Source organism: Pseudopipra pipra, chromosome 1 (genome assembly GCF_036250125.1).
Source record: "Pseudopipra pipra isolate bDixPip1 chromosome 1, bDixPip1.hap1, whole genome shotgun sequence".
NCBI lineage: Eukaryota > Metazoa > Chordata > Aves > Passeriformes > Pipridae > Pseudopipra > Pseudopipra pipra.
Window position 1 is genome coordinate 32,524,196 of NC_087549.1, and position 25,108 is coordinate 32,549,303.

The following is a 25,108-nucleotide window of genomic DNA, read 5'->3' on the forward strand; positions in this document are numbered from 1 at the left end:
CCCGCTCCGCCGGGGGCCCGTGGCGGCCGCAGCGCAGCGGTGCGGGATCCTCACGTCGGGGCGGCTCAGGGATGGGCAGCACGGTGATGGGCAGCACGGTGATGGGCGGCTCGGCGCTGTCGGGAGCGTTGTGGCTGGGGCTGCTGTGGGCCGGGAGCGGGGCCGGGGGCAGCTGTTCGGGAAAGTGCTGCCAGGGCCGGGATGCCTCCTGCGTCGGCGAGGGATGGAGGGAGGGAGGGGGCTACGGGACCTGCTACTGCGACGGAGGCTGCCGGCGAGCCGGGGACTGCTGCCACGACCACAGCCAGGCGTGTCCAGGTAGGTGCGTCCGCCCACGGCCCTGCGGGTCCGGCGAGGCCGCGGCCCCGGCGAGAGGGGCGCGGGTCGGACGCGGCCCGGGCGGGACTCCGCACCCCCGGCCCTTTCTCCAGGTACAGGGATCTCTCTACCTGCCGGGGCTTCGCGGGATGGAGGTGTCGCTGGGGTTGGGAGCTGGGGCGTGCGGTCATGGGCTTGAGGGCTGCGGGGGGGCCAAATTCCTCCCTCCCTGGCGTCCCCAGCCCCGGGGCCAGGGCATGAAGAGGGACCAGGTTGGGGCAGCGCCAGAATAGCGGCAGGCGCAGGAAGGGGGGCAGAGAATTTTCTCTCACTAGACATCTGCAAGGTTTCCAGATCAGCTGTAGTACAGTGACAGTCTGAAGTTATTTTACCTCTAAAATTTTATGTTACTTACTTTACCCTCGTGCTAGTCCCGAACACACATTGATTGCAGGGGGTGTGTCCCATTACAGAGACAGCAGGGAGATTCATTTAGCACCCGTCTGTATCTTTCAGCTGATTCCTCACATCCTGACAAACAAATGGCAATGAAATGATTGGGGAAATCCCCACTGTGAGGTTTTGGCCCCATTTCTAGGGGTATGAATCAGCAAGGATTTACTGTGAAGGCAAGGGCTTTAAAATAAGCATAGGAGAATGAGTGCAAGCTCATTTGTTTAGAATGTGGCGCTAATAATGGCAGAGTCATGGATTTGATTTCCATAAGGGTCATTCACTTAAGAGTTGGACTCAATGATCCTCGTGGGTCCCTTCCAAATCAGAATATTCTGTCATTCTGTAAAAGAGTCCTCTGCCAGCCCTTGGGGGAAGGCCTGGGCCCCAAGGCAGCAGTGGCAAGCAGGAAAAGTGGTCCAGTTCTACCAAACTGAGTAGCAACCTTGTAGATATTCTCACTGCCTCTTTCTGTGGTATTTCTACTCTTTGGGGTCTTCACAATTTGTCCTCCCTCCCTCTCTCTTTGATGTAGGACACAGCCCTTGCTTTACAGGTGCAGCACTAGTACTCAGACTAATGTCTCCTCCCAGCTGGCTGGACATATGCCAGCCTACAGCCAAAAAATCATGAGCCTTTGCTGCACAGTTCTGCTAATTAGGGTGCATTTAGCAGGCTCAGTGCCATGCTGACACAGCCACATATCTTTGGGACCCAAGTTGGCTTATGTCTGCCTGTACTGGGAAGGGGGAGTAGGACTGTCAGATGCTGTAGGCACGTCCTAAGGGATATAAAGTTTCACAGAAGAACTCAGCAGAGCAGAACTCTGACCTCAGGTCTCCGGAAGAAATACAGTCAGTTCTCTCACCACTAAATAATCTCACCAGAATAACATGGGGAAAAAAAATGCACCATAGAGTATAACAGAAGGTAGCATTTTTAAAATTATCATTTTTAAAATACAGTGTTCTATCATTCAGGAAAATCAATAGGGGGAGAACTGACAAAATGCTTGCTTGTCATACAGTCAGAGCATATCACATATTTTCAGTAAACAATATGATCTTTAATATTCAAGTATTAAAGGAGAGAGTTGATAAACATGCCCAGTATTAGCATTAAAATGAAGCTCTAATCCAAAAAAATTTCTGTGCTCTTCAAAAAGAAGCTCAAACTTGTGCTTGAAAAGTTCTAGTTTAAACACTTTCCTTACCATGACTTCTGGTATCTGATGATGCCCCACTGTTATCGAGACGGTATTTTTTGTCTCATGTTCAGTGGTGGTTTCCTCAAAAGGCATTATGTGTTTGTGCCGCCTCTCTCTTGTACCCTGTGTGGGCAGTGGGTGCCCTAGATCCAGGCAGGAAGATGGAGTCTCCATGAAGTCTCTGTCTCTCTGCCTCTCCTGCACCAGAGCCAGAATTTGACAGTCTCTGGTGGCCCACTTCAGGGAGGTAAACCCACAGGGAATTATTTCTGTTTTCTCTATTACCCATTTCCGATTGGTTCAACTCCCTGCACTGCCTCACTGCCCAGTTGTGTGAGCTCCAATGCTAACACAAGCAGAGCTAACAGCACATTTGGCATGGGTGGGTGTAAGCATGGGAGGGCAGGATTTTAGCAGCCTGGGAAAGTGATCCTCGAACTCATACATTCAAAAACTACAAATCTTCCAAGTTTCACAAAATTCACAAGTCATTCTTTTAAAGGCAAATGATCATATATAATTTCCATGGCAAGTCATTACGTTGTATTTTGTATAAACAGAAATTCCAAATAGTTCCAGTGGGAGTTGGTATCAACTTACACAAGTATGGCTGGAAATTTTAAAGTTGTTTTTGTTCCTGTTGGATATCGAGGTCTCCCTATTGAGTATTTCTAAATTCTGTCTATGTGTTTAATGACATCAAGAGTGTTTATTGGCATAGTTCACTGTTTTGAATGTAAAGTTCAAAACTTGAAAACATAAATGTGAAGAAAGGTGATCAATGGTTCTTGTACTACAGCTTGTCAACCTGTTCTCCACTCTTGATTTCAGCACCTGCTGAAATGACATTTCATCCTTTCGCAAATATTTAACAGGATGAAGTATTTAGGGAAAGTGTAAAGTGCCTCAAGGATAGGTAATCAAAAAATGTGTTAAGAATAATAAAAAAACAATGCTCCAAAATAATAGAAAACACTGAAGGGAGGGGCTTCCTAAAGCTGCCAATGGCACACTTAAATTCTGTTATGCCTAAAAATTGCAGTAGATCTATAAGTACTTTATAAGTAGATAGCTCAGCAGAAGCCCAGGGACTTCTCAACCTAAGTCCAAGAGTTTTTAAATAAATTTCTTTATAGTTCTAACAATGATGAAAGAATGTTTTTGTACATAGAGAGCATTTTAAATAGGAACTACTGAACAAGAAAGCTGAGAAATTAATGAGCTTGTCACTTGAACTGAAGTGGTTACTCTGAGAAAATCCACAGATCCTTACACATTGCAATGTATGTTGTGCAATGAACATATAGTAATCCTCCTTTTTTTTCCAGACATGGGAAAAAATTAAATGGAATTTGACTCAGAAAAAAAGGTCTATGATTCACAGTGCTGTAAATGGAATATGGGTCCTGAAAAAAGAAAAAAGTTCTGACCACTCAATCTGTGATTCATAAGATAGCAATGTAATTTTTCTGTGTATTTTTGAAATTCCACTAGCTTCCACATTTTAGTAGGTATCTGAGCACAAGTCCTATAATTCAGGTTCCTTTGACTTGCATCTCCCTCGTTTTTCAACAAATCATCATCTACCATTGTCATGTTAACTAAGCTGAAACAATAGCAACATAGAGACCATAAAGATGTAGCTATGGGTCCCTGATACTTCTTTTTGTATTTCAAAAGGTGACACCGTTCCTTGTATATCATCTCTGGGACCCATTCTCTGTCATGCTGAGGAATTTGACATCTTTCCAATGAGACACAAAATTGACGTACTGTCCCTTAATAGTTGCTGGGTACTGACTGCAAGAACGACATTATTATCCTGCTGACTAAATTCCATTCTAGTAACCCAATATTCATATTTTTCCACATGACTGAGGCAATTCATCCTTCTTGTTCTAAATCTTGATAACCATAACATTGCCATGCATTGCCACAGATGACCAGTATTTAACTGTCAGCTTGGTTTAATTCCAGTAAGACATGAAGTCATTGCTTTATTTGTTATGCAGCTACTAGTCCCTTTGGGAGTTTCCTGCATGGAAAATGTGATGTTAGACCTGATGCTACCTGCATATCAAGGTGCTAATATGGCATTAAAGTTACGTGGAAATTCTTACGTATGCAGGCCAGCTTGGAAGAGAGTCAACAGATAAGGAAACAGGCTATATAGACACTTACTGTCCTTTGGGTACTCTGGTAATGATTTGTAGTTGTGTGATCAGACACTGAAGTCTATCCACTGAAGTATTATTAAATAAAGTGGGCTCAAGGACTGTTTTCTGATCCCACAGCCAGGTGGCAAAGACTGTCAGGTCCATAGTACATTTAGCACTTGTTTTGGCTATCCCATTGTGGGGTCTAAGACATTTTTACTATCACTAGTTTCCTTTTCTAGTTCCCAATGCTTGTCTGAGGGTTATGCTGCAACATGTCAGTGTGGTATCTTCACAGCCACAGAGGCTGTGTCATGTACCTTGGGGTACCCAGCTGTGACTGAGGGCAGCGCCTGGTGGTGCAGTGTCAGGTATCTGCATGTGGCAAAGGGAGCTGTTTTCTCTTATTTCCCAGTGCTGTTCTACAAATCATACCCAGGGGCTGTCGGGGAAGGGGTTTATTCGTACATAGAAGAAAACACCAGAGAATGCTAGTTGTTGAGCACAATGGACAACTGGTGGCCCAATATCCAGAGCAGCTCAGTGGTTCTGTTTCAGGAGAGTTCCTTAGGGCGTGAGATGCAGCATCCTCAGCCACTCATACACCTAGTGCTGTCAGGGCACTAAAAGTGGACAAGTTTGGTTACAACAGTGCACAGTGAGAACAGAGGAGGGGAATTATGGTAGTGTGGTAAGGACGTTTGCCAAGTAGCCTCTTTGAGAGGTTTTATCTGCTTTACGATATTGGTAGTGCTCCAAGAAATCAGAGATGCAGTGACAGAGCAAACATGGCAATTTCTACGTTTTATGAGAAAAGTCACAAACCCCAAGGAGGTTATCACATTCTACTCTTTCTTCCTGATGTCTTATACTGGCAGAATCCCAAAGGGCATAAAATATTTTCCTGAAAGACTAGTTTGGTCCCATCACTTTTCTGCAACACTGATATAAGTATGTAACTAGTGCTTAAGCTTTTAAGCTTCTTGAGGATTTAAATTGTAATCAGGAAATATAGAAAAAAAATCAAAAGCATGTGATATGTTCCATTACAAGCTAATGAGAAACAGCATATATGAGAAAGGAAAAAGTTTTATTTAACTAGATAATGAGAAGCACAACCCAAACAATTCAGAACCAATTTAAGACAGCCCAGCCATTGATGATAATGTGTATTTTGTACCATTGTCCAACCTGAAGCACTTACCAGGTGGCCTTCAGGAAAAGAGGCTACTAGAAATGGACCACTGGTCAGATTAAATGTCCTCGTAGGGCACAGGTTGAGGACAACTCAGGCAAGGGAATGATTGCTTGTTCTCAGAGAATTCTTTCTCTTGATGGATGCCCATGTGTGTGACATTTTTCTTATCTCCTCTTTCACTGCAGTGCCTGCTAAGGCTGTGTATACTTGAAGTTCCTTGTTGGAAGGGTTATGTTTGTTTCATCAGTGAGCACCCAGAGATCATCCTCATTCAGCCCCTCAGGGCTCAGTGTGCAGTACTGTTTTGAAGAGCTGTAGTATTCATTTTGACTGCTAAAGGGGAAATTATTAGGCCGTACAGTTTTCAAAACCTGGGACTTGGTGTTCCTGAAGATGAGTCTTCATGAATTTTCCATGAAGTTCACCTTCATGGAAACACGTTAAACCTCTGTGTGTTTTGCATACTATGTTAATGGACAAATAAAGTGAAGACCCATGTGTTGTGTAGCTTCTTACTCAGGAATAATGTATCCATCATCTGTTTCTGTATTCTCTGGAATTCAGGCTGCAAAACTTTTTTTCCAGAGTAGATTGTATGTATCCACCTGAAAAAGATATTTGGCATATTATTCATTAGCAAGGCTGACACAGAGCAACTATTTTGCCAGAATATAAAAGAGAAATGCAAGAGAAGGAAGAACTCTAGCTCAGAAACATGTATATCATGCTTAATATGAGAACTACACAGAGCATGCCATCATTATTAGATGCATTGCAGAGAATAAACTAAGGAAGGAAATGGCTACTGGATAACAGATCTGATTTTTGAGTTTAAAGACAATGGTGAAAATGAGAGATGCTAAGTCTACCATGTACAGCTCTCACAGAAAGAAGTGACAAAAATGACATAAGGGTTCATTCTCTACATAATATGATGATTTAGTCTGTTTCTAAAGAACCTGGATGTTATTTAACCAAAAACATATCAAGGGCCATCAACTGGGCTAAAGGTTTCAATAGTTGCCAGAAAAATGCCACAAAATACAAACCAAAGCACTTTTCATTCTTTCTTCGTCTGAGACCTTCAGTGAGCACACTTAATATGTGCAAAGAGAGAAGTTCTTTGAATCTCTATTAGGCTGGGTTAGGAGAGATCAAAGGTGTGAGTATATGGTACCTGTGCTATTGATGCTCTGCTAGAGGGAAATGCATTTTCTTACAATTCAAAGTTTACTTTCAAAATAATGGCACTTTTTCCATAATGTTTTGGTTTGAGGAAGTTTGTTGTCCATGAGAACTAAAATTCAAATGTTCAGTGGACTGTTCTATAGTTGGGAATGAGCAGGGCCCCAAAATATTCACCAACAATTGTCTTTGCAGCAAGAACCATGGAGTACGACACCCTGTGTATAACAGGGCAACAAAGCTGTGGCACCGGTTCTTACTTAAGTGTTGAGGAAAAAGGGCTTACAAATCAATCTGAGGGGAATCAAGAGTGCTGAAAGGCTTCCTGAGTTCTGCTACTTAGTGTTCCAGCCTTTTAACAAAATCTGGTGGTGTAGGAACCGCCAGCATAGGTCAGACCACTCTGGTCTAGATAATCCATAAGCTAGTCTCCTTTGGGGCTAATGCTGTATGCTTCAGAAGAGAGTACAGAAGAACCTCATAGCTGTAGTGAAAGGTTTTGATGAGGAGCTGTTTGTTTATACACAAGGGATCAAATATGGAGCCAAGCACTGCAGGCAAGTTTGAATGTTAAATCTGAGGATGCAAAACTCCTGGAAGAGCATTTAAAACTTTTAAAATAAAAGTAAAAAAGCAATTAGGATAAAACAGAAACCTTGACTACTAGTAATGTTTCAATACTCCTTTGCAGCTCTTCCGTGTGTTGTGGGGGAGTGGAGTCATTGGAGTGGCTGTGCAGAACAGTGTCATCCCGGTCTGCGAATACGAAGGCGCTACGTACAACAGGAACCTAAAAATGGTGGGGAACCTTGTCCGGCTCTGGAGGAGAAGGCTGGCTGCCTGGAATACCTGACTTACCAGGGGGAGGACTGCGGCCATGAACATGGTATTCTGTCTTTATCTGTACATTGTGTCCATCAAGGCTGCCATAAATATTACCGATATCAATGAACAGGAAAAAAAAAAAGCATCTATCTGTAGATAGGTGGTTAAAAATACAATTGAAAATGTTGCTTTCTACTGTCATAGTGCTCTTTATTTTATTATTTTTTCCCCACTCTGGCATTTCTTAATTTCTACTAAGTAAACAACCAAACTAAGCTGTATGCACTCCCTTCAGTTTCTGGACATAAGCCCCTCAGTAAGTATCAAATTATATCTGTGCAAAGTTAGAACACAAATTCAGCATGAAACAGGAAAGAGTACTCTTTGTAGGATTCCAGCACATCCTACTTCCTCAGACTAGATGGCATCCATTTCTAGATATTTTTCTTCTGAATAAGGAGAGCTTAGCTGCAGGGAATGGGGTTGACATCTGATGTTGCCAACATTTTACCACTTTTTCAGTAAAGTCAGCCAACATCACATAACCATCCACAAGCTCCCAATTCATTCATCCGCCGTTACAGTAATTGAAATACGGCTCAGCTATTGTCTTGCTGCCTTACCGTAACTGTTTTCTTCCTCAGTCCCTGCTTTCATAACAACCTCTGAATACGGTAAAGAAAGAAAACGACGAGCAGTGTCTTCTCTCTGGCCTTCAGACAAAGAAGCAGCTGGGTAATCTGTTTATCATATGCATGTGGGTCATCTTGCTTAGTAGAAAGTAGCTGGCTACAGAGAAAAATGTAATGAAATTTGCAACAATTAAACAATAAGCTACAGCTTGTATGGGTTTTCTTTCATGCAGTTTATTTGCATGTTCTAGACGTTGTTTTTTATTACTTGCTAATTGTCCTGAATTAGACATTGGGATCATGGTAAATGTGATGACAGCTGCGTTTGAAAGCCAACAGTACATAATGCTAAACCAAAGCTGAATGTGTCCTAAGCGTAAGTCTAAGAAATTAGACTTAGGCCTCTGAACTCATAAAGTGCGTTGAATGTGATTGGTCTCAAGAGACCTTTTTTTTTAAACTAATTGACACAATTGATAAAAAATTTTGTTTGGTTACCAGTAGAGATAGCTATGAAGTTTAAATTAGGCTGTCACTGGGTCTGTAAGCTCATAATGCTTTGTCCTGTGCTACTTTCCCCAGAACAATAAATCCCATTGGTATTCTTAGTCTCTTTTCCATTTTCTCCTTCAGCAGAATAGAAGCAAAAATATGGGTTACCAAGTTCTGCTTTTCAACATAATTTAAGAATACAGAACACAACCAGAAAGTGGGATTATACATAAAGCACTGGACTGGAGCATAGAATGAGAAACAGTTTGCAGAAAGTTTTTAAGAATCCATTGATTAGGTTAGGTCAGAAAGAGACTTGTTAGCAATGATGATGTCTAACTTGCACTTCACAAATACCACCTGTTAGGTAAGTACATTCAAAGTAAAGATAAAGCTTGTGCTTTATCTATCATAACTAATTTAGTACTTTTTCTGCTGAGCAGATACTGTGTGGAGTTTAGAACAGAGTCACTTTCACAGCACTGTGCTTTGGAGAATCGGCCATATGCTCGCTGGATGCAGTACCTCCGTGAAGGACACACTGTGTGCGTTGCCTGCCAGCCTCCAGCTATGAACACCGACACGCATCGCTGTGCTGGGGATGGCCACAATGCAGATGGGTAAATAAAGCCTTTTTTTCTGCTCTCTCTTCTGGAGCAAAACTCAGTACAGAAGTTAAACCTTCTCAAGGTCTCATTAAAAGCTGCATTTATTATACCTAAAAAATGAAACAGCTCATACCACTTGTAGAGCTCAGAAGGTTTACTCTTTCAGTTCTCACAGAATTGGGAAGTAATTTCAATATAAGAGTTCAATGCTTTGCAAGCTTTATTTACAATTGTGAAGGAATAATGCAACTTCTGTAGTGCAAGAGGACTTTTTACAGTTACAGGCACTTTTACATAAAAATGGTATTTCCTGCCATAATCCAAATCTGATTGCAGGTTTAATAGCAGTGCATCAGTACGCCCCTCAAACCTATATACCTGGTTTATAGAAAACTAAATGTGAAAGTAGACATTTATTATTCATAACAGATTTTTACTTGATCCATACTTTCATTAATATGCATACAACTTGATACTTGTACAACCAGATACTCGATCCACCATCCTGTATATATATACTTTAGAATATAGTGCCTGCTCCATAAACCATTTCAAGAGCTAGATGAGTCCTACATGATTAAGCAAATAAAATCTTCTGACATGTTATACTACATAACCCATTAACATGAAAAACACAATTTTCAGTCTTCTAATTCCTCATTTATTGTCACATTTCAGAGGTAAAATCTTACACTGGGAAGCAGTTGGCAACTCTCAGTGCCAAGGAACCTGGAAGAAGATTCGGCAACTGGAACACTGTTCATGTCCCCTGGTGCATAGCTTTATTTTTACATAAAAGTTTAAAAGACCTTTAAAACAGCAACAACAAAAAGATTGAGAATATTAACATCAATGCCAAGAAATCTACATCTTTATGCTGCATTTTCTGGAGCCTAAACAAATTTTAAAGGAGTCAGAACTTTAGAAGAAGCATTTTGGGAAACTCTCTCTGCCTTAATACAAAATGCTAAGACTGATTTTCTATTAGAACACTAGAAGCATGTTTCCATGTTTCTCTTTGGTAATTAAGAGCTAATATTTCTAATCATAGTGGTTGTTCTTCCTGAAGTTCGCATTCTCTACTGGCCACAGCCCTGTCTACAGGCACTGCTCCTACTCAGTAGCGAGCCAGCCAAACATTCTCAAGTCTGACGATAGTTACTGTCATCACTGAATTGTAAGAGTAAATAAAAATGAAAGTTTGAGTGTTAAAAACAGATTTCAGTTTAGATCCTTGATTCCTTCCCAGCATCATATAGACAATTGTTTATACTACAAGTGCATAAGTATTCTTCCTCTACATTGCAGTTCTCATGTTTACCCACCTTCATAGGTGACTCCACAGTCAGTGTTAAGGAAGTAGACTTCCCAGAACTTCATGTCACTATTACACATGAGCATTTTTAACTAGTAATAAGGAACTTTTTTAATGTTAGCCAAGGTTCATCTGCCATAAAGTTCACACTATGTATTAGACTTCACATTAAAGTCATCACCTGAACAACTTTGCTTACATAAATGTTTCATACCTATTACTATTCTGTTTCACGTTTTAGGACAGCAACACTGCTGGACACTTTGAGACTAAAATAAGTTGTTATTCTGGAAAGCTAGGCTAGGTCAATCCTGCACAATGTTCTCCATCGGTCTTTTAACATGACACTTGTTCGGTTGTCGAAGTTACCATGGGCCAAAATTTTAGCCCAGTTACCCACTCCGAACATCTTTACTCCTGATTTCAGTTCCAAGTCTTCTTTGTAAGTCCATCGCTAGGGGAAGAACAGAGAAAAATAATGGATATGTGAACAGAGAAAGCTATTAATGTAAAAGCTAACCTTACAGCAAATATAAAAGCAAGTTTTCATACTGCTCTCTAGTTATTACACAGTACAGGTGTCAGAGGGGTTTTGTTTTCAAACTTGAATCTAAATCTTGAAACTAAATACAACAACAAAGGTTATCTAGTTTTACATTAGCAGATATCACCTGGAAAGAGAACAGCATGCTTCAATGTTCACAAGTCGCAGGAGGAAAAGAAAAAAGATATTGGGCCAAGGTTTGCTTTCTTCAAAACATGCTTTCCAAAATTGTACTTTATAAGCTAATTGAGCCAAGACAAACCTTGATTGATCCTAGTATGCACCGTAACAGAGAAAGCATTCTGTTACACATTAGGACAGGGACTGAGAATCAAGACACCTTTTACCAACAACAAAAGAATTTCAGTGTGCTCAGGAACAAATCCCAATATTTAAAATGCTTATAGAAGCAAAATTATACATATTGCATTTGAAAGTCACATCAGTCAGATTCTCAGCTAACAGCTATGCATTTGCTTTTGGCCATTTGTTGAGCCTAATACTTAAGTCTGATTGCCATGAGTTACAAGCTTTTTAATCTTCAGGGCATGACTTTTCTCTCATGAAAGTAAAAGAAAATTACTTGCAGTTATACATCTGTAAGCAATCCCTTCCAGTTCTTTCTTAGTTGCTTCTTGGTACAAATACCTCAATACAAAGAGTTTTAGGACTGCACACAGGGTAAAAGAAAACTGAATTTTTAAAAATCAAATTCTTGATTTTAAAAATCTTACCTTTACAGAAAAGTGCGAGGGAGAACCAATTATCAATTTTCCTTTAGCATAACTTCATAAAAATAGACATCTATATAACAAAACTTTACAAATTCTATATATCCCCTGATGTCTTTAACTACTACATTTTTTGATATGTGTATGTATAAGGGGTATTAGATGCAGTCAATTTTTTCACTCTGAAATAGCATTAGCAACTTTATTATGAAATTATTTTAAAACAACTTATTTGGCTAGAATCTGACTCTCCACAAATGTCTTCGAATCCTTGCTTGCTTAATACACAACTAATCACACTGATGTATGATCAGCACACCTCCTCAGGCAAAATGAATTGCATATTATCTATGCAAGCATAGGACAGAATTCTCAGGTGAAATAACTGTGTAGAAAAACTGTTTCTAAAAAGTAAGAATCAATTTCTACTTGAAACTGCAGTTTGATAGCATGTTCTTTCTAAATTTATTCCCCCAAACCTGAAATGCAAAGGCTTAACTTACAGAAAAAATAAAAACTTAAAAACATTAATGAGATTGAGATGCACAGAAAATTGTATTGTGCAGCTGTTCCATTTAATTTATTTATGTTTAGTTCTGCTTCTTGCACAGGAGGGATCCTGCTTCTTCTGACAGTCTCATGGACTGCAGTAAGTTATGAAAGGAGACAAATGGTCAATTTTCACTGGTCTCATGCTGGCATTTCTATAATCACCAACAGATTCCATATTAAAAATCATTAGTTACCAGACTTACAAAATCTGCATGTTTTTATGTGCATGTCATGAGCAAATGACTGCTGAAAATCCAACCAAAAGACTCCCTTATTTCTGCATTTAACCATCACCTGTGTTTTACTGATTTTGGAGTTGCTCTGAAATAGCAAAAAAGTCAGAGTTTTTGCTCATAAAAGTACTGCAAAATTTATACAGGCAAGTGATCAAAAGCACTGCAATTACTTATGTTCAGTGTGTGAAATTAAAATTGGTAATGTTGAATAGGCCTTTGCGGGCCTCAGGAGTTAAGAAGCATTTGCAGCTAATGGTCTTGCCAGTCAGAACAATTTAAATTGCCAAAAGAGTGAACTATTTGTAAAAGAAGGTACTGACTCGAGCCTCTTCATCTGAGGAATTGAATTTGCTGCTGTTATGTACCATAAGCTGCTTATCTGACACAATTTTCGTGAAAAAGCTGTTTGTAAAAGTTATAGAACTCCATAGCTGTCCCAGCTGGGCAGAATTCACATCAGCAAAGGCCATCACAGGGAGAAGCTCCCTGTCCTCTCCTATCATCACAGCCACCAACTGATCTCAACTGCAATTCAGGTTATTTCCACAACAGCATCTGGTGCTGTGAAGGGGATTCACACATCCTGCTTAGCTTAGGCAGACCATGGGCTGATCCCTGCCACTGCTTGGAAGGTAAAGAATCTTTTGAAATCCCTGTTGGGGCTTTAGCCAAGGGTCATCTGTAGGCTCCTGCAATGTGTGGGGGCTGCTGAATCCCAGCTTTAATATAGGTCAGTCAGGCACCCCTCTGCCAGCTAAAAGAGGGAAAGGTAATTGTAATGCGGGTCTGGTCTGCTGGACAGATGTTATGACCAAGGAGCCCTTGTGTGTCTTGTAATTTTCTTTGAGTTACTGGTTATTGTCAGGTTGGAGGGTCATCCCAGAAGCAGTGACTGCGAGCTGCCACCCAGGAGGCACAGGCTCCCTCTGTCTTTTCTTTGTCTCCTTGAATGAGTGAAAATTTCACCCTTTACCTGAAAGGGAGACATCTTGCAAGTGTACAATGCAATACAGCCAGAAGAGTGCTCATATTTGGTGCATCCATCTGCACCAGCCAGGAAGTTAGGGCCCTATGAAAGGAATGAGAGGGCTGTGATGTGGGCAGGGGTACCAGGCAGGCAGAAAGGTTGTTCCCATACTTGGGCATGTGCAAATATTCACATGCCTGTGAACCTAGAGAAGGGGGTGTATTCCTTCACCAGCGAACTTACACCTCTACCAGACAGACAAGGGAAGAGGATTCTGCTGTGTTTATGTCTTACATGGGTACCACACATGGGTGGTGTTGAGGACAGCACCTTTTCTGTGGCAGTGTCCTCTTGGATTTGTGTTCAGCTTTGTCACTAGGCAAACCTGCAGATGGGAAAGCAGGAGCCACTGCCTGAGTAGTGACCCCAGGTCCCTGGAATCCACACTGGGCTCCAGCAGCCAGACAGGAGGGTCCTGGGCTGAGGCTGCTGGAGGAGGTGGCCACTTCTAACGTGCCTTAACAATTTTGTAGCCAGCAGAACCTGGCTGAGTTGTGAGCATTCCTGAGATTAAATGTATACAATCCTTATGTGACAGGGGACTGATTGACTAATCCTTTGCTAATAAAGCCTTGGGTTAATTGGAATAACTCAACTGGAATAAAAAATGTTTACAGAACTTTACAAGAGCCATAAGAATTGTAAATGGCTGAATCTGAAGGCCTAAAATTTGTAACTTTGTGGATTAAAAGAAAGGTTGGTTTTACCAGAGTATGTATAAAACCTTCTCCTATAAGTAACAGAACACTTCCAACTATCAAATGGATAAATGGTGTTGGCTATAAAGCAAAAGGGAAGACTAGAAAATCATGTTATGGCTCACCTTTACAACTGAAACTTTCAAAATTGTAAAGAACTGGGTGGAAAGGGAAATGTGGGTGCAAAGGAATAGCCTCAACTTACAGAAATTTCAACTTGATAAAGCCAACTAGTAGATCTGATAAGTGCGAGGAAATATATGAATTACAGGGGAATGAACATCACTTAAATCTGCAAATAATGTACCCAGTGGAAATGTAAATCTCATGGCTTCTGTCATTAGACAAATACACACCATCCTGCTGGTGCACAAGGGAGGGTGGACAGGAAAACCCAGGCTCAGCTGGTATGATTGTCAGTGGCACAAGAGGTCCTTGTGCTAAATCCCACATCCATGGAGACAGCAAAAAAAAAGAAAAATTATTTCCTCTCCGTATGACCTGGAACCCTTCTGGGATCCTTAAAAGATTCTGCTCTTAAAAGCAAAATCAATTCAGACATTGGGAATAGGCCAGGTGACAACTGAGTGTCATTCTGTATGGTTCTCCACTTCCCTTGAATTTAAGTTGCTAGAAGTGTCAGCAGCAGTCAAACATGAAAGGCAGGGGCGTGAGTATGAGGGAGAAGAAGCTTAGATAACATTCAGCCTGATCACAACTGTATCCTGGTTTTTCTACAACGAGGGAAAATGTGACACCTATGCAAAGTGTAAGCTGAGGTACATGAAGACTAAACTTCACATCTCAGAGTTGGACCTACTCCAGCTTAATGCAACTATCAGTGCCTCTTCAGTAAACTATGATCACTAACAAACCTCACTAAGCAGTGAAAGAATTACAAGTGATAGCAGTTCAGCTGTATTTCTAAAAGGTTTGGAACCTAAAACTTCTCTAAAGTAGTCTAACCTTTATCAAAAATACTTCCTTTTTCCAATACTTCCTGTTCCACAAATATTTTGCAGCATCAGCAGTGAATGGCTCTTGGTTTGTTTTTTTTTTAAACTTTATTAAAAGGCCAGAGATTCCATTGGAATCACGTAGTTCATTCCAGAGCATGCCAGAAAACTTTCCTAAATAAAATCTTTATTCAAGTAACAGAGTTATTCTTGACCTAGAACACCAGATAATTCAAATACTTCAATCAGAGACAATTACAACTATTGTTACTTGCAATGACTAGTTACATTTGCTCTTAAAAGGGTTGGTTTAGCTTATTTTGATTTTAAATTGCTTATATTGAGCTTTCGTTTTTTAAAATAAATTTCTTCAGTTTAACATACAAACGAGGAGCCTGCCTTACAGGTAAATCAGGGACTGTCATCTTTTCTCTTCACTGAGGAGCTGTACAGAGCAGTAACTTGCCTCCCACCTTACTGACCGATGAACTGTCTGTCCCCTCTGGGACAGCACTTTTGTAGATTCCAGCTTTGCACTGTTACAAGCTACCAAGGCTGGTTGAAAGCCTGGACATAATGCAGCATTACATTTGAGCTCACATCATCACGGCACCTAGTCCAGAGCAACGTGACATCTGGCCAGCTTAGAATGCAGGCAGAGCAAGCTTGAGTTTGCCAGGCAGAATGCAGAGGTATACTCTGTCATATCTAAAGATCTTGTTATTCCTTAGAGTCAGTCCTCCTCTAGTAACCTGTCTTCCTTTATGCATTACGGGACTCCGCTCTGATTTTTTTCCTTCTGGTTTAAATATATGGATTTTTTTTCCCATACAAGTCTGACTAAATTCTGAACATCCAGATTTTCAGACACATTCTTTAATTTAAAGAAACTGTCAGTCAGATTTTAAACAACTCAAAGGACAGGATATAAAATTGAGTACAAACAGTTCCCTAAATTCCGTGACACTTGCATCCCCTAATTTAGGGAGGAGAAAATAAAGTATGCTTGCTTTCAATAGCACTGCAGAGTGTTATTTGCAGCTAACTGAAAACACAGCAATGAAAGGCTGAAAATGGGCACTGAACCATTGCAATGAAATGCCATTTACAAAACAAGAGCAAACAATGCCAACATTGAAAGAGGGACTACATGGAAAAGGAAGTTCTAGAAGTCAACAGCTCTGACATTCATTGCATTCTTTCATGCATGTAGACAATTTTATAACCCAGATGATTAAGCAGAGGAGCAGATTTATCGTGTAAAAGGCCAATTATCATTGCTTCCTATACAATATTTCCGAGCAGTCTGACTGGCAGGGAGTATGGTATAAATATCACAGAGGCAGCAAATGCCTACAACTTTTCTAAGTGTTTAAAGAAACACAGTTCTGAATCATAAAATTCATTCAAGTTTTTACAAAATTTTCAGAGTTCTTCGCTACTATCAAATGCATTTTTCTAAAAATTTTGCCTTTACATTTCAATTAAGGTTGTAATACAACAACGTAACTAAGCAAACAACATCTATTTTTTTCTAACAAGATGTGTGCATAAGCCCTAGACTTAGATACACTGCTTGTAGGTGACCCCATAACAGACTACCTCAGCATGAAAATATGTGAACACAAAGTTCTCATTAGCTCTCTGTCAATTGTGATCCAAGTAGTTTAAATCTTGATGTTGAAAACAAGCTTGATGGAAGTGTTCATGCTTACCAGACACTGGCTAACAAGGTACCTATCCAAGTATACTTTGGAGTAAACTAATTATATTTTTAAAGGCAACAAACAAATCCAGTAAGTGCTGCTATTTTTTTTCTTTTTAGGGCACTGGTTGTATCTGTAGCTTTTAAAGAGGCTCTCAGCGATTTAACTATTCCTGAGATTTGTGAGAAAGTGAAAAACTGTTTATAGGGGCTTAACCTGCAAGGATAGATGAGCTCTCATTAGGACCTCAACCAATTTGAGGACACCATGTAACTGAAGATTTAACCTGTACTTCAACTGCAGTAAAAATGGTTAAAGAACTAGAAGTAAGTACAACTTTCCTCAATGGCAATCTGGAAAAAAACATGAGCAGGTTTGGCCCTCCCTGTTATACAAAAAATGAAATGTCAAAATGAACACCAGAAAAATGAAACAGCTCACACCAAAATGGATGTACGATGGTAACTTGTACTGTTATCTAAACAGAAAGACTCCAAATTGCTTCCTAAGAGATATTATGAAAATGAATTCAAAGGCAATGCATTTATTTAATATTAATTTCCTTAGTTATCATGGTAAGAAGTTGAACAATTATGAATGAAAATTGGCTATGTGCAAAAATTAGCTTGAAACAGTTTATCCCAACATCATACCAAATTGCCTTCTATTGAGGTATACACTTCTGTAATTCCCACAACAGGGAATTCTGGCATTAGTGAACATAGCAGCATTATTTTAAGTAATTAAATGAAGTAGGCTCACCCATGAAGAGAATGCAAAGGACGATTTGAAATGTAGCATTATAAGAAGACCCTATCATTTGGTTTATAAAAACTAAAATATTTTCCCAAGCAAATAGATGTTTTCACCTAACATGAGCAAATTATTGAATTATGAAATTGCTAAATATTTAACCTTCTAAGTTGGAAAACAAGTAGTCTTTGATGTTTGCCTAAAATTCTCATGGGCAAATGATATCCTGAATTCTGTAACCCCAACAGTGGAAAGAATTTTTTATTTTTTCACATTTTAAAAAAAGAATCAAACTAAGCTTTAGAAACAGCGTATTTCAACAAATTAAAGGCTCAGAAGCATTAGCAACAATAATATTTGAGAGTGCAAAGAATAAGTTTTATTTCCTCTCTTCAAAAAAAAATTACTTTTAACAGTTTCAGGAGCTGTAGCAGAGCTTGAGTAATCTACAGATTACTCACTTCGAAGAAGGTCAAATAAAACTGGGAAAAAAATTCGGTGCAGTGTAGATTAATTTTATGTCAATTTAGAACAGAGAATGGTACAAACCTGTCTTCTTCGGCCACAAGCTGAAACTTCATGGTTTTCCACATTCTGTAAGTTGTTCAGACCTAGGAGACAGTTAATATACATCCAGTACAATGAGGAGTCACCATTAAGGCAGCAGTTTTGCATTCTACCATTTACATGAGACAAGAACGTACCCTATTTTGATATGTTATGACAGATTGGGAAAATTTCAGTGTCTGATTACATATAAATATACTTTTTTATATGAATACACATGATATCTCACCATAGTCCAAAGATTCAAAAAATAGCCTGTTCAAAAAAATCACCACATTTTCTATACAATAGAGTTCACAGAAGAATTATATTTTAATTAGGTAAATTAATTAGTTAAATTAATTAAGTAAAAATTGGTGCATAATAATGAAACATTTCATTTTGGTAAAAGCATTTTTACTATACATACTGCTCTCATTTTACATAGAGAGAATGAGAAGTAACAAACAATCAGAGCTATGATTCTTTGTATACAGATTACATTATTTCCAAGAACATGTATCAGGTTTTAACTGTGGCAAGCATTCAAGGCATCTTAAGAGTTTGTCCTTCCATGTACAACGTGGCTACACACAGAAACTATAACATCATCTCTCTGTGGTAAGAGGTTGCTAATGGTCTTCAGAACCTACTTATAAATATTACATTATCCATGTTGTTAAGTTAGGGTTACCAGGAAAATGCACAAACATCCTAACTTTGTGCATTTTACACTACAACTTGTTTTTCCAATCAGTCAATCTCTTTAGTTTTTCCCACCAAAGTTATCTAGCTCCAAATTCAGAAAGAGACAAATTTCAGTACTCCTCTGGCAGCTTTCTTTTGCATAGAATACTGTAAATCACAATAAAGCAAACAAAACCCCAAGCAAACCAGAAAATAGTGAATGATTTCACAAAATAAGTTGCCAGAGAAGCCACTTCACAGCTTCCTAAATACGGCAACCACCAAACCCGCACTTGTACAGAAAATACACACAAAAACTAGCAGTGTTTTTTCCCCCACAACCATTTTTTATTAATCCAATCACACTTAGGAATAAGGGTTTGACATGACTGTTTCGAAAGTGTAAAAGTAAACTAATACTCACTCTGAAGAACTCTGCTCCCTGTGTGTTTCTGCTCTGAATAAGGCCTGTAAGCAACATAGAATGGAGTAAAAATACACAGAACTTCACGAAAAGTCTATGACCAAAAGCAACAAAAAAATTTACCTTTCTGTGGATTTTTTTATGTCTCCAGGTGACTGATTTGTGATATACTGTTGCTCTTTCACCAATCTTGAAAAAAAAGACAAAAAAATAATTTCCTAAGCAGCAACTTGCCATTTACATGATTCAACAATATTTAAAAAGATATTGAGATCTCTCTACAGAAACAGTGGCATACAAACACTAACTGCATCAATCCATTAACCCTCTTAATCTTGCCTCACACATTTAAATGGATGGTATTTTGCACATCTAATTTTTCATCAGGAATTATTTCCATAGGGGTTTTTTAACAAGTCTTTCATCATATCTCTCAGATGTAATTGTGTCATGAGCTATCTTTCTAAAAAAAACAAAACAAAAACAAACAAAAAACCCAAAGAAAACTTGTGAAATGTCTTCCTCTATACTGTCTGCATGAGTCAATTTCCTTAACTAAATGATGCCAAATATTCCAAGTATAACAATGCAGAAATAGAAGCTCTATCCCAACTAAAGACTACAGTTATATTCTCCATGAAAAACAAGGCAATAAACCTAGAATATTAGTATATTCCAAATAATTGTTTTGAGGGTTCACACTGCCAGAATTATGAAGCAACATTACTATTTTCCTTCACATTAGTATCAACAACAGAATCTTGTGTTCAGCTGTAAAGAAAATATAACAGCCTGATTCCATTTTCTTATTCTCTTTCTTGAGATGACTTATAGTCTGAATTTAGGAGGGCAGGACTAAAAAAAGCATTAAAAAAAGCAAAGTCTTTTCATGTTTTTATTGTTATACAAGATTGACAGCTGTTTAAACTGGAAATTCTGCATATTTACAAATAATTAAACTTAACCAAAGCTATTTGATGTAAATGCCAAAAGTAACGATAGAAGAGCCCAAATTTTAAAAAAATATGGAATATGCTTGTAGCTAATTTTCTATTGGACAGCAGTTTGGAATGTAATGTCCTTCCTTCTACCTACTCTTAATTCTACAAGTTTCAAGTTACTGTCCAAGTACATCCCTCAGTAATATAATCCTTAATACATACCTTTGTTTTGTGACCAAAATACTTTCGTCATTTTCACTGACATTCATAGATTTGTTTTGCAATGTTGTTGCTTCCAATCCTTTAGACTCTGCATATTTTGTGGCTTCCTGTGAGAAATGGAATTGATACCTTAAAATTAAAGCCAGCCAATACCTAGATAGTAGGTCACACTGGGATTAATATGTGTACTCTCTATAAGGACTAACAGTGCTTATTTCACAGACACTTCAGAGGTTTTACTATGAAAATAAGTAGTTTCAAAATAACTCTAGCTTGCTAAATTGAAATCCATAAAGATCTTTATCAACTAATAACTCAGAGAAATTTTAGTCATAGCTGCAAGTGATATTTATATGGACACAAAGAAATACAATGAATACTTGCATAATGAGTGAACTTATGAAGGTGTGAAGTATATCGTGGAGATTAACTAAGACTGCAAATACTATCAAAGTATGCCAAAATCTGTTTTTTATAACTAGGTTAGAAATGGAAAACTGACAGGTCTCACAAGTTTATCTAGTTCTGTAGCACATGTGAGGATCAAGCATGCCTATAACACTTCCAAAAGACATGTCTAATCAGACCTTAGGCTTGTAATATAACCTTTCTTGCAATGGCAAAAAATTTTTTTCTAATATCCTTCTCAAACTTTTAGCCACAAACTAAGATTATTTCTCCTCCATTGCCAAGAGAAGGAAGTAGTAGTTCATTACTCTTTATAGAATGCCCAGACAATCCTAAGATTTGTACTTTTCCCTATATTTCTCCCACTTTAGGTAATAAAAACACTCTCAAAAAAAAAAAATCATTTAGTCCAACTTAGTCCAAAAGTTCATTTTTGCCAGTTGTGCACTAAGCAGAGCCAACCATCTTCCATCCAACACTACACATCCCAAAAGGTGACCTGCTTTGCAGCACTGAAATATCAAAATGATTAAAAGTTGAGAGCTTCACTATAGGCTCAATATTAATTCTTTCTGCTTAGTCTGTTGCTCTCACTTTTTATCAGTTTGCTCTTCAGGGCTTTCTTTTTCCTCCTGTTAATTTTCCTTCATCCATCCAGTTTTCAGTAGTCTTGAAATCTTAACCTGCCCTTCACAGTAACTTGCAGAGTCTCTCAACATTTCCGAGAGTGAGATAATATAAAAACATTCTCTATTTCAATCATTCATCCATGAAAACACTGGAAAGTATTCTGATCACAGAATACTTCCAATCACAGAATTGTTTCATTGTCACATATTTCATAACTACCCATAACTACATCTTTCAGATGTAAGTTTTCAAAATACTGGGTGTTTTGCAGTGGCTGATGGTAGCAAAACCTGTATGATAGTGAGAACATTTTTCCATATAGATAAACAGGTAAAAAGGATTTAGTTTAAAAAAAAGTTTAAATCAACTATATTGTACTTTGCAAGTTAACAGTAGCTTTCAAATTGTACTTTTCCCTAAAAATAACTCTTTTGAAAGAAAATTGAAAGTTATAAAAAGAAATTACAAAGAATTCAGATCAATGCTTTCTTGGTACAGGTCCTTTAGCCTCGTAATGCACTATCTGAAGACTGTACTTAGGGCAGCTAACCTATAAGAGTTTCTTGAACTCCAAGAGCTTTATCAACAGTAGGAGCTGCAAGCTTGTAGATTCCAAGCTTGACACTAACCTAGAATAAGCTGTCTTCAAACAGTTTAGCAATGTAGACCACCTTATAGTGGATAAAAGCTGGACATGACTCAGTAATGTTCGCTTGCAGCCCAGAAAGCCAATCATATCCTGGGCTGCATCCTAAGCAGCATGGCCAGTAGGTCAGGGGAGGTGATTCTGCACCCCTACTCTGCTGAGACTCCACCTGGAGTGCTGCATCCAGCTCTGGGGTTCTCAGCACACAAAAGACTTGGACCTGCTGGAGCAGGTCCAGAGGAGGTCCACTAAGTTGATCACAGGGGTGGAGCATCTCCTCCTATGAGGAAAGGCTGAGAGAATTGAAGTTGTTCAGCCCGGAGAAGAGAAGGCTCTGGGGAGACCCTATAGCTAGCACCTTCCAGTACCTAAACAGGGGCTTAAAAGAAAGACAGGGACAAACTTTTTAGCAGGGTCTGTTGTGATGGAACAAGGGTTAATGGTTTTAAACTAAAAGAGAGAAGATTTAGATTAGATATAAGGGAGGATTTATTTTTTTTTTTTAATGATGAGAGTGGTGTAACATGGAACAGGTTGCTCAGAGATGAGGTAGATGCCCTGTGCCTGAAAACATTTAAGGCCAGGTTGGACACTGCTCTGAGCAATCTAATCTAATTGAAGATGTCCATGCTTATTGCAAGGGAGTTGGATTAGACTACCTTTAAAGGTTTCTTTCAATCCAAACTATTATATATATATATATATATATATTCTATATATACTTCTACATCTGGCACTAGAAGAAAGGGAAGAGATATTAAAATTGAAGCTGGAGTGCTCTTCTGTAGCGAACACTGCTGGGGAACCATTACGTACTATACAGAAGGGGAAACTCTTCACAAAGGTGTCTCCTCCATGTCCTAAAATAACTGTTCAAAATAAGATTTGTAGTGTTGGTGCAGAAAGTAGGACAGACGTGCAGGCAGTTGGGGTGCAACAACAGAGGGTCTAGCTATGCTAGTATGCAGTTCTGGGCCTTCTCCAATACCTCCAAACCTTGATCTCCTCTTCCACTCAAAGAAATAGCCTTGAAAAATAAACTTGAAAACTGACAGTCAAGTGAAACCATTAAAAGGTATTCCTTGTCTTATACTTTGAATGCATTTAATAAGTTGTCTAGTCTCTTGGGCAAGAAAATAGAAAACACAGAGGAAGTTCAGAATTGTTTATTTAAAATTTGCTTCTTATTACCTTTAGATGTCTGTGCTTTTGTAATTGAATAATTCAATACTTTTTTATAGGAAGTAAACATAAGAGAAATTCTTTACAATCCTCTTGAAGATGAACTGCAAAAGGAATGTTGTTCTTGTCCATTTTAAATCACTTTTGAGCAAGATTCTTTGTAAGGACCTTTCTTATTTACAGGAAAACAGCAATAACAGTTTTGTACCTCCTAACTTCTTTGACATTCCTAAAGCTTTTAGCCAAATTAACAGGTCTTGATCTTTTATTTTTCGGATAAGTCATACAGACCTAAAAAAAAACAAGCATTAAATATATAGCTACGCTATTTTTTAAACAGTCCCAGATCAGAACTGCTTCTCTTAAACATACACTACTGACAGATCTTATTTTAATTATGCTTTTTTCCTATTTTTCTGATCAAAACAGTTGTGGAAAAAACATTAATAAAAGATATTTTCGAGGAATCTTATTCCTACTAACTTTCTCCAAGACATATTAATTAAAACAAAAAGGTTGAATATAAGACAATCTAAATGAAGACAAAGCTTCCTTTTCATTTAATGCAATAACTGACTATTGCCTAAACAACTCCCTTGAAAGTATAAATCAATTTAATCTTATCAGGTAACTCTTTTGAGACGTTTTGAAAATGCTTTGACATACCTGTATTAAGAAGTCAGTTTCCTTTTCTTTCATGAAATGTTCAATGTAGAACTTGATTTTACTTATTAAAAGACTGTAACTGAAGCTTTGGAGAAGAGGAACATATGGATCCTTGTTTTTAATTATGGTTGCCAGCTTCATCCTTAAAGGCTAAGAAAACCACAGTTTTATAAAACACAAATCCTGCAATAAACTTGGTATCTATGCTAAACAGGACGTATAGAAAGTAAACATGATTATTACATAGTTTCCTGAATATGCCTATATAACTTCATGCCACAGTTTGACAGGGTTCTAAAGTAAAATAGGCATAATACCAGGCATTTACTTTATGGGGTCAGTAAATGGTAAAGTGTAACTCCCCATCATCATTTTCTTTATGAATAACACTGAAAGCAGGATTGTCAATGGAGCAAAAAACACCCAGTAAAAGCCACTCGTTACTCAGTTCTCTTTTCTCATTTGCTACCTCGAAACCACTGCCATTGAAAGGGGTGTACAGTGTTCAGGAAAAGGACTACTTAGTATAGCAGCCTTAAGGACACATCAATACTGATAATCAGAAATTCACATTTTGTCTACCAATCACTCTGAATCCTACAGAAACCAGTATAACCAAGAGAATTAACTTCTGTGTACAGGCTGCATTCTTATTTATGAATTTGAATACTATTATCACAGTCTACACTTTCCAAACACCTGAATCCTCTGAATGAGGACTGTATCTGAAGAATAAGTTATGCACATGCTACTACTTACATAGAACACATGTCCTAATATACCAGATGAAGATACAGGCAGTATTTTTACCTTTTTTTTAAATTATTTTTTGCCTGCAGTCTTTTGCTCTTTTCTCCACCCCAGAAAATTCAGGTGTGTGCACTAGTTATTATTTTAGAGATATGCACTCAAACCTGCATCTTTCTGAATGATGCAGTCAACTTCAAACCAGGAAGTGTCCTGACTCACCTATGTTGTCTTTTCCAAGTAGAAGCATAATAACATTCAGTCCATACTAGAGAAGCTATTGAGTTTTCCTTCCCTGTGATGCTTCAGTACACAGAACACTAATCAACAGAGGTGACGAATAGACTCCACTGCGATAGAAGTCAGTAGACTAATTATTAGGCAGTTATGCCTCTACCAGCGTGTTTATACTGCCTT

At 38.6% G+C, this 25,108-nt stretch overlaps 2 protein-coding genes across 5 annotated transcripts in view; one reads left to right on the top strand and one right to left on the bottom strand.

The window, feature by feature from the left end:
- Nucleotides 1-12,414, top strand: SBSPON (somatomedin B and thrombospondin type 1 domain containing). Its single transcript, XM_064650589.1, has 5 exons — nucleotides 1-318; nucleotides 7,209-7,403; nucleotides 7,987-8,077; nucleotides 8,910-9,086; nucleotides 9,753-12,414. The coding sequence occupies exons 1-5, from the start codon at nucleotides 72-74 to the stop codon at nucleotides 9,868-9,870; spliced, it is 828 nt and encodes a 275-aa protein (XP_064506659.1). The 5' UTR covers nucleotides 1-71; the 3' UTR covers nucleotides 9,871-12,414.
- The window catches only part of TERF1 (telomeric repeat binding factor 1), a 22,597-nt gene continuing 8,140 nt past the window's right edge, over nucleotides 10,652-25,108 (bottom strand). For 3 of the 4 annotated variants that reach the window (XM_064650565.1, XM_064650548.1, XM_064650555.1), the window contains 6 exons: nucleotides 23,945-24,094; nucleotides 20,413-20,519; nucleotides 19,373-19,438; nucleotides 19,250-19,293; nucleotides 18,142-18,203; nucleotides 10,652-10,843 (listed from right to left, as the gene is read on the bottom strand). In XM_064650565.1, the coding sequence (XP_064506635.1) occupies nucleotides 10,685-10,843; nucleotides 18,142-18,203; nucleotides 19,250-19,293; nucleotides 19,373-19,438; nucleotides 20,413-20,519; nucleotides 23,945-24,094 (588 nt within the window). In that variant the 3' untranslated portion in view covers nucleotides 10,652-10,684. Of the gene's footprint in view, nucleotides 10,844-12,195; nucleotides 12,369-18,141; nucleotides 18,204-19,249; nucleotides 19,294-19,372; nucleotides 19,439-20,412; nucleotides 20,520-23,944; nucleotides 24,095-25,108 lie in introns of those variants that run through there. The other variant, XM_064650576.1, reaches the window with a different exon arrangement.

Excerpts from the sequence above, each read along its gene's own strand:
- SBSPON (XM_064650589.1), top strand. The coding sequence starts at position 72 with ATGGGCAGCACGGTGATGGGCAGCACGGTGATGGGCGGCTCGGCGCTG. Across the intron at positions 319-7,208 it reads CCACAGCCAGGCGTGTCCAG|CTCTTCCGTGTGTTGTGGGG; the intron begins GTAGGTGCGTCC and ends ACTCCTTTGCAG. Across the intron at positions 9,087-9,752 it reads GATGGCCACAATGCAGATGG|AGGTAAAATCTTACACTGGG; the intron begins GTAAATAAAGCC and ends GTCACATTTCAG.